This window comes from Seriola lalandi, unplaced genomic scaffold, assembly GCF_002814215.2.
Source record: "Seriola lalandi dorsalis isolate HSWRI2012SDOR001 ecotype SW California unplaced genomic scaffold, Sedor1 jcf7180002054671, whole genome shotgun sequence".
Lineage (NCBI taxonomy): Eukaryota > Metazoa > Chordata > Actinopteri > Carangiformes > Carangidae > Seriola > Seriola lalandi.
Genome location: NW_019525224.1, coordinates 1,741,829 through 1,754,021, shown reverse-complemented (window position 1 = coordinate 1,754,021; position 12,193 = coordinate 1,741,829). Strand labels below are relative to the sequence as shown.

The 12,193-nt window shown below is 39.2% G+C and overlaps 1 protein-coding gene across 3 annotated transcripts; it reads left to right on the top strand.

Annotated features, from left to right (window-relative positions):
• The first annotated feature begins 543 nt into the window (after nt 1–543).
• On the top strand, nt 544–11,600 carry bbs2 (Bardet-Biedl syndrome 2). Of its 3 annotated transcripts, none has more exons than XM_023421299.2 (18): nt 544–620; nt 4,003–4,156; nt 4,409–4,636; nt 4,800–4,925; nt 5,288–5,350; nt 5,586–5,663; nt 5,901–6,005; nt 6,327–6,413; nt 6,548–6,683; nt 7,025–7,164; nt 7,424–7,553; nt 7,646–7,817; nt 7,973–8,102; nt 8,284–8,403; nt 8,873–9,010; nt 9,392–9,504; nt 9,981–10,129; nt 10,389–11,600. In XM_023421299.2, exons 2-18 carry the CDS (start codon nt 4,040–4,042, stop codon nt 10,493–10,495), a joined length of 2,139 nt encoding a protein of 712 aa, XP_023277067.1. In that variant the 5' UTR covers nt 544–620; nt 4,003–4,039; the 3' UTR covers nt 10,496–11,600. The 3 variants fall into 3 exon arrangements, with proteins under 3 accessions (XP_023277067.1, XP_023277066.1, XP_023277069.1); XM_023421298.2 differs by lacking the exon at nt 544–620 and adding an exon at nt 3,367–3,471; XM_023421301.2 differs by lacking the exon at nt 544–620 and adding an exon at nt 3,512–3,835.
• Nucleotides 11,601–12,193: the final 593 nt, after the last annotated feature.

Sequence of the window (12,193 nt, the reverse complement as noted above, 5' to 3'; positions counted from 1 at the left end):
GAACAGGTGTGCTAACTAGACAGCTCACACAGGTGCCTTGAGTGTTCTTTGTTCTGTCCTGAGCTCATTCTCTGTTTGCCCTTTAGTTCAACTGCTTCCCTCTATCATTTCACTTTTGTTCCTGAGTGCATTGAGTGAGTTTATTTCATTATATTTCATCAAGTCACGTTTAATTTGTAGAACATTTAATCTCCTTAGTTTGTTCTCACATGATTATACTTTTAAAGTGAGAATGTGTTGATGTACTGATTTTTGATTTAGAATAGTTCATTGTTGTTGATTCAAGATAATATGATAGAATTTGAAGGAGAACCCAACGCTTTTTAAGAATTCACATTTCTTATTCTTGTGCCCCAGAACAGATTCTGCTGTTAAATGCCACCTGTTCTCAAACTAGTACATTTATGTCAGTTTTCAAACTTTTGTACTTTGAGTATTAAATGGATTATTGAATCTTTTGTTATTTTCTTAGACAGATTAGTTTGACATAAAATCCATTTACTTAAAGGAAACTTTTTCAGATTTTTTACAGGATTCCTGTACCTGCAGTTGGAGCAGTGTGAAGCGACCTCCTCTGAAACTGATGGGAGCATAACTTGCACCTGACTGAGCTAATAATGGTAAGTGAAATGAATTTCAGTACTGTATTGTGAAGAGCTGCCTAAAATGTCCTGGTTTTCCCTGCAATGGAAAGTTTATCTTATTCAATATAAATATGTGTTTTCATAGGGATGCCAGGGTCGAAATTCTACTGTAACTTCAGTGTCACACACTGTGTGGGAACTTTGAGCACCAAGTTTTACACAAAGCACTTTGTCTTTCACAGTTTGTGTGTGTGACCTCACCACTGGTCATTTGTTTGGTTTTATTCAGAGTCTTATTTTCCTTTTTCCAAATGCAAAACTCTTTTGCAGTATTTTATTGTCTTAGAGAGTAATTTGCAACACAGAATTGTGTTGTAAACTAGAGTGAAATCCATCAGCACATTGTGGTTGTTTTCACAGTTTTATAGCTTTGGTCAGTAAAGTGATAAATCAGAGTTGTTACTGAGTAGTTCTTTAATACTTAATCATTATGTCACAATGAGTTCCTTCACAACAAATCAGACACCGCAAGTTTTCAATTATAAAATTCAAGCTGTGTGTGTCATATCCACGTTATTTTCTGATGCATTAGTGATGATGATGAGTTTAAAAATATTCATGTAATAACCAGAATCCTTTTAACTCATTTTAAACGTTTAACTATGATCTGTGTGGAAATGAAATTGCTCAAATTACAAACTGCTTTTATTTGTTTGTTGTTTTTGAAAGTGCATGTTTACAAAACACACGTCCGTCTGGCAAAAATGTTAGTGGCCTTATACTGATGCTTGTAACACTGAAAAATCACACATTTCTCCTAATGCTAACTGCCAGTCATCTGCATCTGTTCCTGTGAGGAAAAGAAAAGATGAAGTAAATGTACTGGACCTTTCTGCTGACCTCTTTTTGTCCAACTCTCCTTGTATGTAGGACTTTAAGATTGCGGTTGTGCCCATCAACACGCATGACACATCTGATGTTTGTCACTGATCCAATACCATATTTCTCCTGAATGATTTGTCATTTAGGAAGCTAGCTTGCTGGCTGGGCGCATGGCTCACTGTGGGCAAGCTAGCCGCGCCTCCCGGCTGCTAGCATTAGCATTAGCTAGCAGCTAGCTTGCTGGCATTGTACATTGATGAATGAATGAGTGAAGTTCCCATTTAATCAAGAATTCAGTTCACAGTAAAGTACTTTAAATGGGAAAATAAGAAATGTGATGGTATGATGGCTAGCTTAGCTTTTGTGTGACAGCGGTAAAAAGTGAAGTCTCCCTGTCACCCATTCATCATTTGCTGGTCTGGGATCTGTACTTATAGACTACTCTATTGTCCCATTACTCTACACTACCACACGTTATATGGCTTGACCTAGACTACACATTTAAACAACCATAAATACACAGATCTAATAGATGGCTCCGAGAAATATTGTCATATTATATTATTGTGTCTTTGAAAATGTTTCAAAATAAAAGAATCATTCCACAATCTGCACTTTGTTTGAAAGCTTTATCATCGATGATTCATGTTTAATGTTAATGACCGAATTCAGTTAACAATCAACTCGTATGAATTCCACCCAAATTACATCAGTCATCTTGTTATGAGAACTTATCTATATGATACACAACCTCAAGTGAACTTTGTATAAGAGCAGTGGACATTTGAATTATTGCTGTAATCAGATGTATTGTCTGATGCTATATCTGATGACAACATATAATCCACACAGTGAGAATTGCCACCCCTCACCACCCTGGTGACCTGAATGGTTTGATGTGTATGAGAATGATGTAATTCATATGCTGTGGCCTTCAGTCACCAGATCTCAACCAAGTTTAACAACCACTAAAGCTGTTTTGGCTCAACACCTTACTTACCTTATTACACTTTATCTTGGTTTTTGTCAACTGTCTGGCATATTATACATCACTGTGATGTTTTGCTAGTCTACATTTATTACGCTGCCACATTATTTACAAAGACCCAACACTGTTCCTCAGTCGTTTTGTTTGGGTTAAGCTGTGCAACAACTCCTAAACCTTTTATGTTCCACCATATATCGAACCGACGCCCTCAACTCTTTCTCCCCACAACCTTTATTAATAAGAATGAACGGTAAACGGGACAAAGCAATAAAGATTTATTCATTATTTATACACTTTATTTTTTATTTTTTAGCTTAGGTCTACTTTAATTGACCCCTGCTGCCAGCACATTTGTTCTAAATGCGCAACCTTTACTTTGAAGACGAGCTGTCTGTTTCCGGCTCTCTACTTCCTTGTTCAATTTTCATTGTACAAGTTGCTGAATTGAATTCCACGTCTTCTTTCAATGGGTCAATAACACACGTAAAGCCTTAACAGCGTATAGGCAGCATTGGCTAATGAAAAACGAGCTCTCAAACGTCAACATACATTAACACTTAGCACAAGGAGGACAATGAAATTAGGCAATGCCCTCTAAGTTGGCATTTTTTCATTATAAAATATGAAAAACTGCAGAAGAATTATACCTCGTGCACCGACCGTTTAACCTGTAACAATATTTTGTGTATAGTCTGTGGTAACAATGCATCATACTTTACAAACTGATCATGTGTTTACATGTTGAATCTGAAGAGTAACTGTTGTAATAAATGCAAGGGAGTAAAAAGTTCAATGATTTTCTCCCTAAATGGTTTGCTTACATTTCACCACTGCTCCACTCAGTCCTATGTAGAAAGTTAAGAAGAATCTTTTATTTTGAAAACAGCAGACAGGAAGAGGTTGTTGTCAGGGAATCAACTGTGACCTATCGCTACGTTGTCTTGGTACCCAGCTAGCTCATTAGCTGGCCGGCTCATTAGAACAAAAAACAACATTTGCAGCTTAGGAGGGTGCCAGGTAAAAGTGTCTTCTCATATTGGTATGACTCCCGAAAAAAACAGTAATTTTGTTTGTATAGTCTCGTTGGTAGTTTTGAGTTGTTTCCCGCAACATTGAACCCAGCGACGTTAACGTTATCCAGTTAAGCTAGGCTTGCAAAGCAATGATATCAAACACAGGCGATTTGTATTCTTTCAAATAATGAATATTTTAGTTGATATTGATACGGAGTTTACGACGTGGTAGAGAGTCATGCGTGATGTGTTTTTGTTGTATAGTTGACATTCTTGTTCAGAAAACGACGGGGAGATTAGCCAGATGAAAAGCTTTAGCTTGCCACTCTTTGTTGCTAGGCAACAGAACTCACCACTGGATGTCTGAGGTAAAGCCTGTAATTACATTAGTGTAGCAAAATCACGCATTGTCGCTTGGGTATAAGCATGGCAACCTTCTTTGCTCATGCGCTTGATTCGCCACTCTTTAAATTACTTTCTGAAAACACCTGAAATAATTAATTACCTCTTGCTGTCTGTTGCTGTCTGTCTGCAGGCTTCTTGTTGGCTCTTAGGGATATACAGTAGACACCATGTTGGTCCCCATATTCACGCTGAAGCTGAACCACAAGATTAATCCTCGCATGGTGACTATTGGGAAATTTGATGGAGTCCACCCATGCCTTACTGCAGCCACACAGGCTGGAAAGGTTAGGAAAATGAACATTTTCACTGTTCCAACATAACTTTAACAAATTCATAATGACCAAAAAGTAGACAGCATTGCATGGTTGCTATCCGAGTACATAATTTTTCTCAGGTCTCTTCTGATTTATACTCATCACTACACTTGTTAACTCTGTTAACTACAAAAAATACCATTCTTACTTTTATAGTAACTATCCCTTATACTTAATATATTCCCACCTCATGCCCTCAATTCTCTTCTTTCTCTTTAAAAGGTTTTTATCCACAACCCTCATGCTCGTGGGCAGAGACCTGTGGCCCACCGACTGAGTCAGAGCACTCAGGACTCCGACATCTCTCTGCTCAACATCAACCAGGCAGTCACTTGTTTGACGGCAGGAAACCTGGGACCAAATACCACTGGGGACACATTATTAGTGGGTTCCCAAACTAACCTGCTGGCCTATGATGTCCATGACAATGCTGATGTATTCTACAGAGAGGTGAGTGGAGTTGGGAAGAATAGTGAAGGAATAACTTTGAACTGACACTGTATAATTAAAACAGGAAAATGGACAATGGTTAAAGTAGCAATCCTTTATACACAGAGTATGATCATGGCTTGGCTAAACATCATGTTTCCACTTCTGCTACGTGTGGGTGTAGGTGACAGATGGGGCCAATGCCATTGTGTTGGGGAAACTTGGGGACATTGCTTCTCCTCTTGCCATCATCGGAGGGAATTGTGCCTTGCAAGGCTTCGACTATGAGGGCACTGACCACTTTTGGACAGTAAGAACTAACATAATACTTAAAAGTTTGACTACATTTCAATTTTTCTTATCTACAAGTGTCATCGGTAATTTAGATTCAGATATAGATATGAATCCAGGATGCAGCTGAAAAAGATCAACATTAGGTTATTTGTCATTACTTATGAACTAGTAACAGATCTTATAACTTTCATTGTTACAAACCATTTGCCATCCATAAAAGGGGCGGATTCATAATGTCGATTTATTTTTTTAAGTAAATTCATCTTACATTAGTACATGAAATAAGTATACTGCGATTGCTTTCAAGGCCTGTCAAGAATTGTCATCCCTTTGATCAACATTTCTGTGAAATGTAATCATGAAGTATCTTGTTCTTAGGTAACTGGAGATAATGTCAGATCTCTAGTGCTTTGTGACTTCACTGGGGATGGGAAAAATGAGGTAAGTCCTGACCTGCTGCCGGTCTGAGACACATGCTGCATGGTCACTGTGTCTGCAGTTTGATTTGCAATGAGTTTTGTTGCTTGTCTTCCTCCTGTCCGTCTCCTGTTTTCTACAGCTCACAGTTCACAGCGCTGTCAAAACTGTACATATGAGTTAAATGAAATATTCATCCATATTAATATGGTAATTTATTGATTAAAAAATGTCATCCGATTGTGCATTGTGTTTTTAGCTCTTGGTAGGATCTGAGGACTTTGACATCAGGGTATTCAAAGAGGATGAGCTTGTGTCTGAGATGACTGAAAATGAGGTAAATGGTTGAAACATATTACACTTGTTCCAAGCTTGTTAACTGAAAAAACTGTATTTACTCTGTGTTCTGTTTTTTAAGTACATTAAATTGTATTTTATACAGCAGGCAGTAAAAATAAAACTTATGATCATTGCACTGGTAGTACTGATATGATATATATCTGTTTTTTGCTGCACTAGAGCAGAGTAATACTTTTTGACATGCCAAGTGTCTCCTCTGTCCTTCTTCATACAGACAGTAACATCACTGTGCCATATGCATGGTAGCAGGTTTGGCTATGCCCTGGCTAATGGCACTGTTGGAGTCTATGATCGCACTGCCCGCTACTGGAGGATCAAGGTACCACAATGATAATGTATTTTTGGAGAAGAAGGGCTAGCCTTTTTAGACAGTAAGGACAAACACCAGTAAATTCAACTCAAATCTGATGTTTGGTGGCTTACAGATACTATATGTGTAAAATTTTTTAGCTTTTCATACTGAGGTCCTTAGGTCTGTTTGTTCTATATCTGTGTCCCTCCCTTACATATTTTATTATCATATAACTTCTGGCATCTGATAGCTTCTATCATTTTAGCCCTCTTTAGCAAGACTATAATTCATTAACAATGATGATGCCTACATGTTCTATTTAATAATGTGTTTTCTCTCCCTACTCAGTCTAAGAATCATGCAATGAGTATCCATGCCTTTGACCTGAATGCTGATGGGGTTGTGGAGCTTATCACTGGATGGTCCAATGGAAAGGTCAGCATACAACTTAGCAGGCCTGGTGTCTAGAAACAACCTCTCATACATTTTTTTGGACACAACAACTGATTAATTTCTGCAGTCTTTCTTGCTAGAGTTCATTTTGGGATCACGTTCCTATTTTGTTCCAGATTGATGCTCGTAGCGACCGCACAGGCGAGGTCATTTTCAAAGACAACCTGTCCTCCTCTGTGGCTGGAGTGGTGGAGGGAGACTACAGGTTGGATGGACAGAAACAACTTATCTGCACCTCCATAGAGGGAGAGGGTATGTTGTATGAGAGGATATGTTGAAACTGGTTGAATATGGGCCATCAAACACATTCTAGGAGGAATGCATTTTATGTTTTTTTTTTTTTTTTTCCATTATATACAAGACATTTATTCATACTGTATGCATAGCACTCAGGAAGTATTCAGACCCCTTAATTTTTTTTTTTCAAATTTTGATATGTTGCAGCCATATGCAGTTCGTGTTTATGTCAGCCCCAGCTATACTATGAGCGTAATTCAGAGATATAATGGAAGCATGCTAGACATAATTTGGGAGAATGGCCTTTGAGCATAGAATAGGATGTTGTCATTGTTGTCAACATGTGTATCCTGTAGTCCGTGGTTACCTGCCAGCTAGTAAGGACCTAAAAGGAAATCTCATGGACTCCAGTGCTGAACAGGACCTCATCAGAGAGCTCAGCCAACGCAGACAGAATCTGCTGCTTGAGCTACGGAACTATGAAGAGAATGCTAAGGTACACATTTATTTATACGTACATGTTATGATCTCTATTTTTCATCCATCCAGAGTTTTTTCCTAAGATGTTTTAACTCTGAATCTCTCACTCTGAAACTTTTCCCTTCTAATTTGATTTTCATCATTTCTTTTACCATATCCCTGTTTGTTTCAGGGCAAGCAGACTTCATATAGATAATCACAGGATTCATAATTGACATTAGGCCAGATTTTATTGTATATGTATAACATCCACACAAATTATCATATTGTTTCAGGGTGTGTCGGAGACAAAAAGTGGGATGGGTGTAATACCAGCCAACACCCAGCTTCAGACAGCACTGTCAGTGAGACCTGCCACAGAGGCCCAGAAGGCTCATGTAGAGCTCAGCATTTCAACACCAAATGGTACTTTTCTAGCAGTTGAGCTGAAAATTTGAAGCCTGTCAAGGACTGAATAAATACTGATAATCCCTGAAACTCTGCTTTACCCCGAACAGAAACAATTATCCGTGCAGTGCTCATCTTTGCAGAAGGAATATTTGAGGGTGAGAGCCATGTTCTCCACCCCAGTGCCCATAACCTGTCGGGCTGTGTCCGAGTCCCCATCGTCCCACCAAAAGATATACCAGTGGATCTACACATTAAAGCCTTTGTTGGAGGGAAAACTAGGTAGGACATGGCCAGATACTGGCAACTGTTTTGTATCTGTATGTGTGAGAGCACGGTTATCAATAATATTGAAATAATTTTATTTTTCTCTCGATGTAATTAACACCACTAGTTTGTCTCCTCTGCATCTCTTTGTCTTCCTTTGTCTTCTCCAGCACACAGTTCCATGTGTTTGAGATCACTCGTCAGCTGCCTCGTTTCTCCATGTATGACATCAATTTTGACTCCTCAGTTGCCCCGCCCACTGGAACGGTCACCTTCAGCATCAGTGACCGACCACAGCGGGTAGGCTGTCACAGTGTCTCTCTGGGAGACAGAAAACAATAGATTCTGAGTGAATCTGATCAGTGCCATGCTATGTTGAAGGCAATGACTTACCAAGAAATGTTTTTTAATTTAAATCTAATCTGATCTCTCTTGATTTTTGAATGTAATTGTTTGCACACATGTCCGTGTGTGAATGTAGGTGGTGATGTGGCTGAATCAGAACTTCCTGCTTCCAGAGGGAGTGGCGAGTCCTGATGTCACCTTTAACTCACTAAGAGGAGGGGGACTATTGTCCATCAGCATGGCCAGCAATGGACAGGTACATGCAAAAACACAACAATAATGTGTTTCGCTTTAACCTTAATTCAAAGTTCTTGATTGCTTATTTTGACACACTAGCTTTTTCAACGCTTTTTCACAATGAGCTTTAACTCTACATTAGAGAGAGAGAGAGAATCAATGTACGTAAGCTTTATGATTCAATGTAAACTTGTATACACAAAATCAGTGATTTATCATATTTGGAAATAGCAGTGAACTTAATGGGAGTTGGACTAACCCAACACCCTACATTAAAAACTAATGCTCACACATACATTTTATTTTTCACATTGTATTCCAGTCTAAACAGAAATCAGGTCAAGGATCATGAAACTTGTCTTGCATTTACTTTTCTAATACTTGCACTTTCCTGATTAGTGTGTATGCACAAAGTGACAATCATTCATAGCAGTTTAATCAACTAAAATTACTCTGTTACATAATTCATTCCTAATTTGTCTAATCAGATCACTCTGAGAACTGATGACATTGACATGGCAGGAGATCTGGTCCAATCACTGGCCTCCTTCTTGGCAATAGAAGACCTGTCAGCAGAAGCAGACTTCCCCGGATACTTTGAGGAGCTACGGTCTACACTCACTGAGGTTTGGCTTTATTTGGATTATGCTTATTCCACTAAACCTCTTAGACACTTATGTTCATCTTTGCCTAAAGAATGATTGTTATGCTTATAATGGCATCTTGTGTGAAAAGCTTCAGTCAATGCTGAGAGAAGTCAAGTTGTACATGAAAGGTTCAATCTTTGTCAAAAATGAGAACATAGTGCATCTAGTTTGTGTTGCATGTGAAGGACTTGAATATACTTTACTACCCAAATGCATCAAATGCTGTTATAACAACTCTGTTTAGCTCTGTTTAGTTTATCATGAATGTATTGCAGCCATGAGCTGTTTGTAAAGTACACCAGAAACATGTTTTTGCTTCAGTAGTGTATTAACGTTGGGTCTTATCTATCTGTATGTTAGGTGGATGAGTTCCACTCTGTTCATCAGAAGTTAACTGCAGCTATGGCCGACCACTCCAACTACATCAGGAACATGCTGGTGCAAGCAGAGGATGCTCGCCTTATGGGTGACATGTGAGTTACCACAAAAAAACCAAAGTACAACTTAATTCAGTGACAGTATATTAAACTGGTCTCATTCATCCATGTTTGTACAAAATAGGCTGCACATAGACAATACGTTAAACTCTATCATAGACCTTTTCAGCAGACATATTGACATGTCATTGTGGAAAAATTGTACAAGTGTAAAATTGTTTATAGAGTAGCATTAATAATGGCCTCATTCTGTTGAGCCAACTCCAGAGCCCTGGCATTATGCATGGCTTTCTGGAACGCTTAATAGAAAAGAGCCATCATTAATGTTAAGTCCCACCTGTGCTAATCTGCTGTATTGCAAAAAGTCTAAACTAGTGACTTCTGAATTAAAATAGTGTTTGTCTCAAAAAACATTAGGAACATAAACAGTATATTTTACTATAGATTAATCTGTTTTTTCTTTTTTTCACCCTCTTTTTCCCACGTCTTCCCTTTTTCTCTGCATCCTGCAGGACAACTATGAAGAAGCGTTACAGAGAGCTGTATGATCTAAACAGGGATCTCATCAACGAGTATAAGATTCGCTCTAACAACCACAATGCCCTACTGGCCTGCCTCAAGTCTGTCAACCAGGCCATACAGCGGGCTGGTAGACTCCGAGGTGGGCCAATGTGTGGGAATGTGTGTGCAAATGTCCAGTGACATTACAGAAAGCAGATTAATTATGTTTGTTTCAAACATCTACTTAACCTTGTGTGCAACATCTATGAGTCAGTTAAATGTTTTACATCGTATTTGAGTGTGGCTGGAATTACACCGTAGCTACCTGACTGGAACGTCTTCTGTTGGTATTTCTGGCAGCATACAGCATATCTGTCTCCTCCTAATCTGTCTCTATCTCTTTCCATCCTTCTCTCCAGTGGGTAAGCCCAAGAACCAAGTGATCTCTGCCTGTCGAGATGCCATCAAAAGCAATAACGTGAACTCGCTCTTCAGGATCATGAGAGCTGGCACTGCGTCCTCCTGAGGGTGGAAGGAAGGAGGGAGGGACGGACGCAGAAATGGACCAATAGATTGAAATAGAGAGGGACGCTCATAAGCACAACTGATGAGTACTGCATCTGTTTCAAGCATACCACCAGCATGGATGAGTCTGGGACAATAAATTTGTGTGGACTTAAAAGCAGAAGACACTAGGACTCTGGAATGGGGACACTGTTGTAGCCTTAATCCATCTTTTTCCATGACTTAGTTTTAAGCAACAGCCTGGCAGCAACACTGGGACCAGCTCCTTGAAAATGTAAATTCTGCAAGCTCAGAAGTAAAACAAGTGCTGACCACAGGCTTAGCACACTGCTCAAAATGTCATCCATCTCAGTGTTGCTCTGTGGCCGTTTGGAGGAGCTGATTTTGTGCAGTCCACCTTAGCTAGACAAGGGTCAAAGTTAGCGTAGGAGTGACACAACTGTTTAGAGAGTTCAGCTGGACCAAAACAGGAAACGGAGACTTAGACCAAACTGTTTCTCAAAAGGAATGGAGCAGATGGTCTGAGTACAATGATGCTTTAGAATAATGAATTCCCTGATCTAAAAGGATTTTTTTCATCAGTTACACACTCGCATATACTATCCGAGGGCATCTTTCATTAAGAATAAAGAAAGAGTTAAGCATGATGTTCATTGAATGCACTACAGGTGGTCCAGGTGATGTGTCACAATTGTTGAAGAAATTTTTAAACTTCAGAGAAGTCCTCCCGACCGTCTGTTTCCACCAAGAAAATGACGACGTGCTGGACTGGCACCTAGACTGTTTAATTCAGCTGACACAGTGATGTTTAGAGAGAGCAGCTGGAGCGAGACGGAGCAGCTTTCTAGGGCGTTGTGCCATTGACATCACTGGTGGACCTGACAGTTCTGTGAGACAGCTCACTCAGACTCAGCTCTCTGCTTCCAGCTGTTGTGTATTTGCGTGGTGTTTGTAGCCAAAGAAAACTATTTTAAATTAATGAATGTCACAGAGGACCAATGATGTGTGTTTAACTTGTTTACCTTTTGTAGCCTAGATTGTACACAGATTGCAAATGTAATGATGTTGTGGCAGAAAGTATTATTAAATTAACTTATGTTTTAAAAGTTTGTGTTACTGTTTACTTGGTTGCAGTGTGATAGGGGAAGAATTTCCTTCTCAGACAAGCTGATTTACTCAGCTGTTCAGTCTGAGTGTACCTCTGGTTGGATTTGAATGTGGAAAGTAGAATTAGTGTGTATAAAAACAGTGAGGCCAGTCCTCTTCTTAAAAGAACAGCCAAACATTTTAGTCTTTTTTTCATATCTTCCTTTGTCTAATGGTCTAACTTTAGCAAACGTACAGCCAAGTGTCCACAAAGCCAACAAGTCATGTAGGTGTGACATATCTTAAAAGACATTGTAGACACTGGAAAGTTGTTTCAAATTGTATTCTTACTCACTGCTGAGCATCTCTACTGCTGCTGTTGAAGGTTTAGTGCTTTGCTCACAGTGAAGTAGTCTCAGACTTTTAGACCCACGTCTGTCTGTCTGTCTGTCTGTCTGTCTGAGCTGTATACTATATATCACCTCTGGACTTGCCCTCTTCATCATCTCATGTCACCTCTTTCATCTTCTTCTTGACTTTTTGTCACATTGGTTTCCTCTGTTCTCTTTTCTTTCTTTCTCAAGTGTCACTGAGTAAGACCCAGAATCTGTTC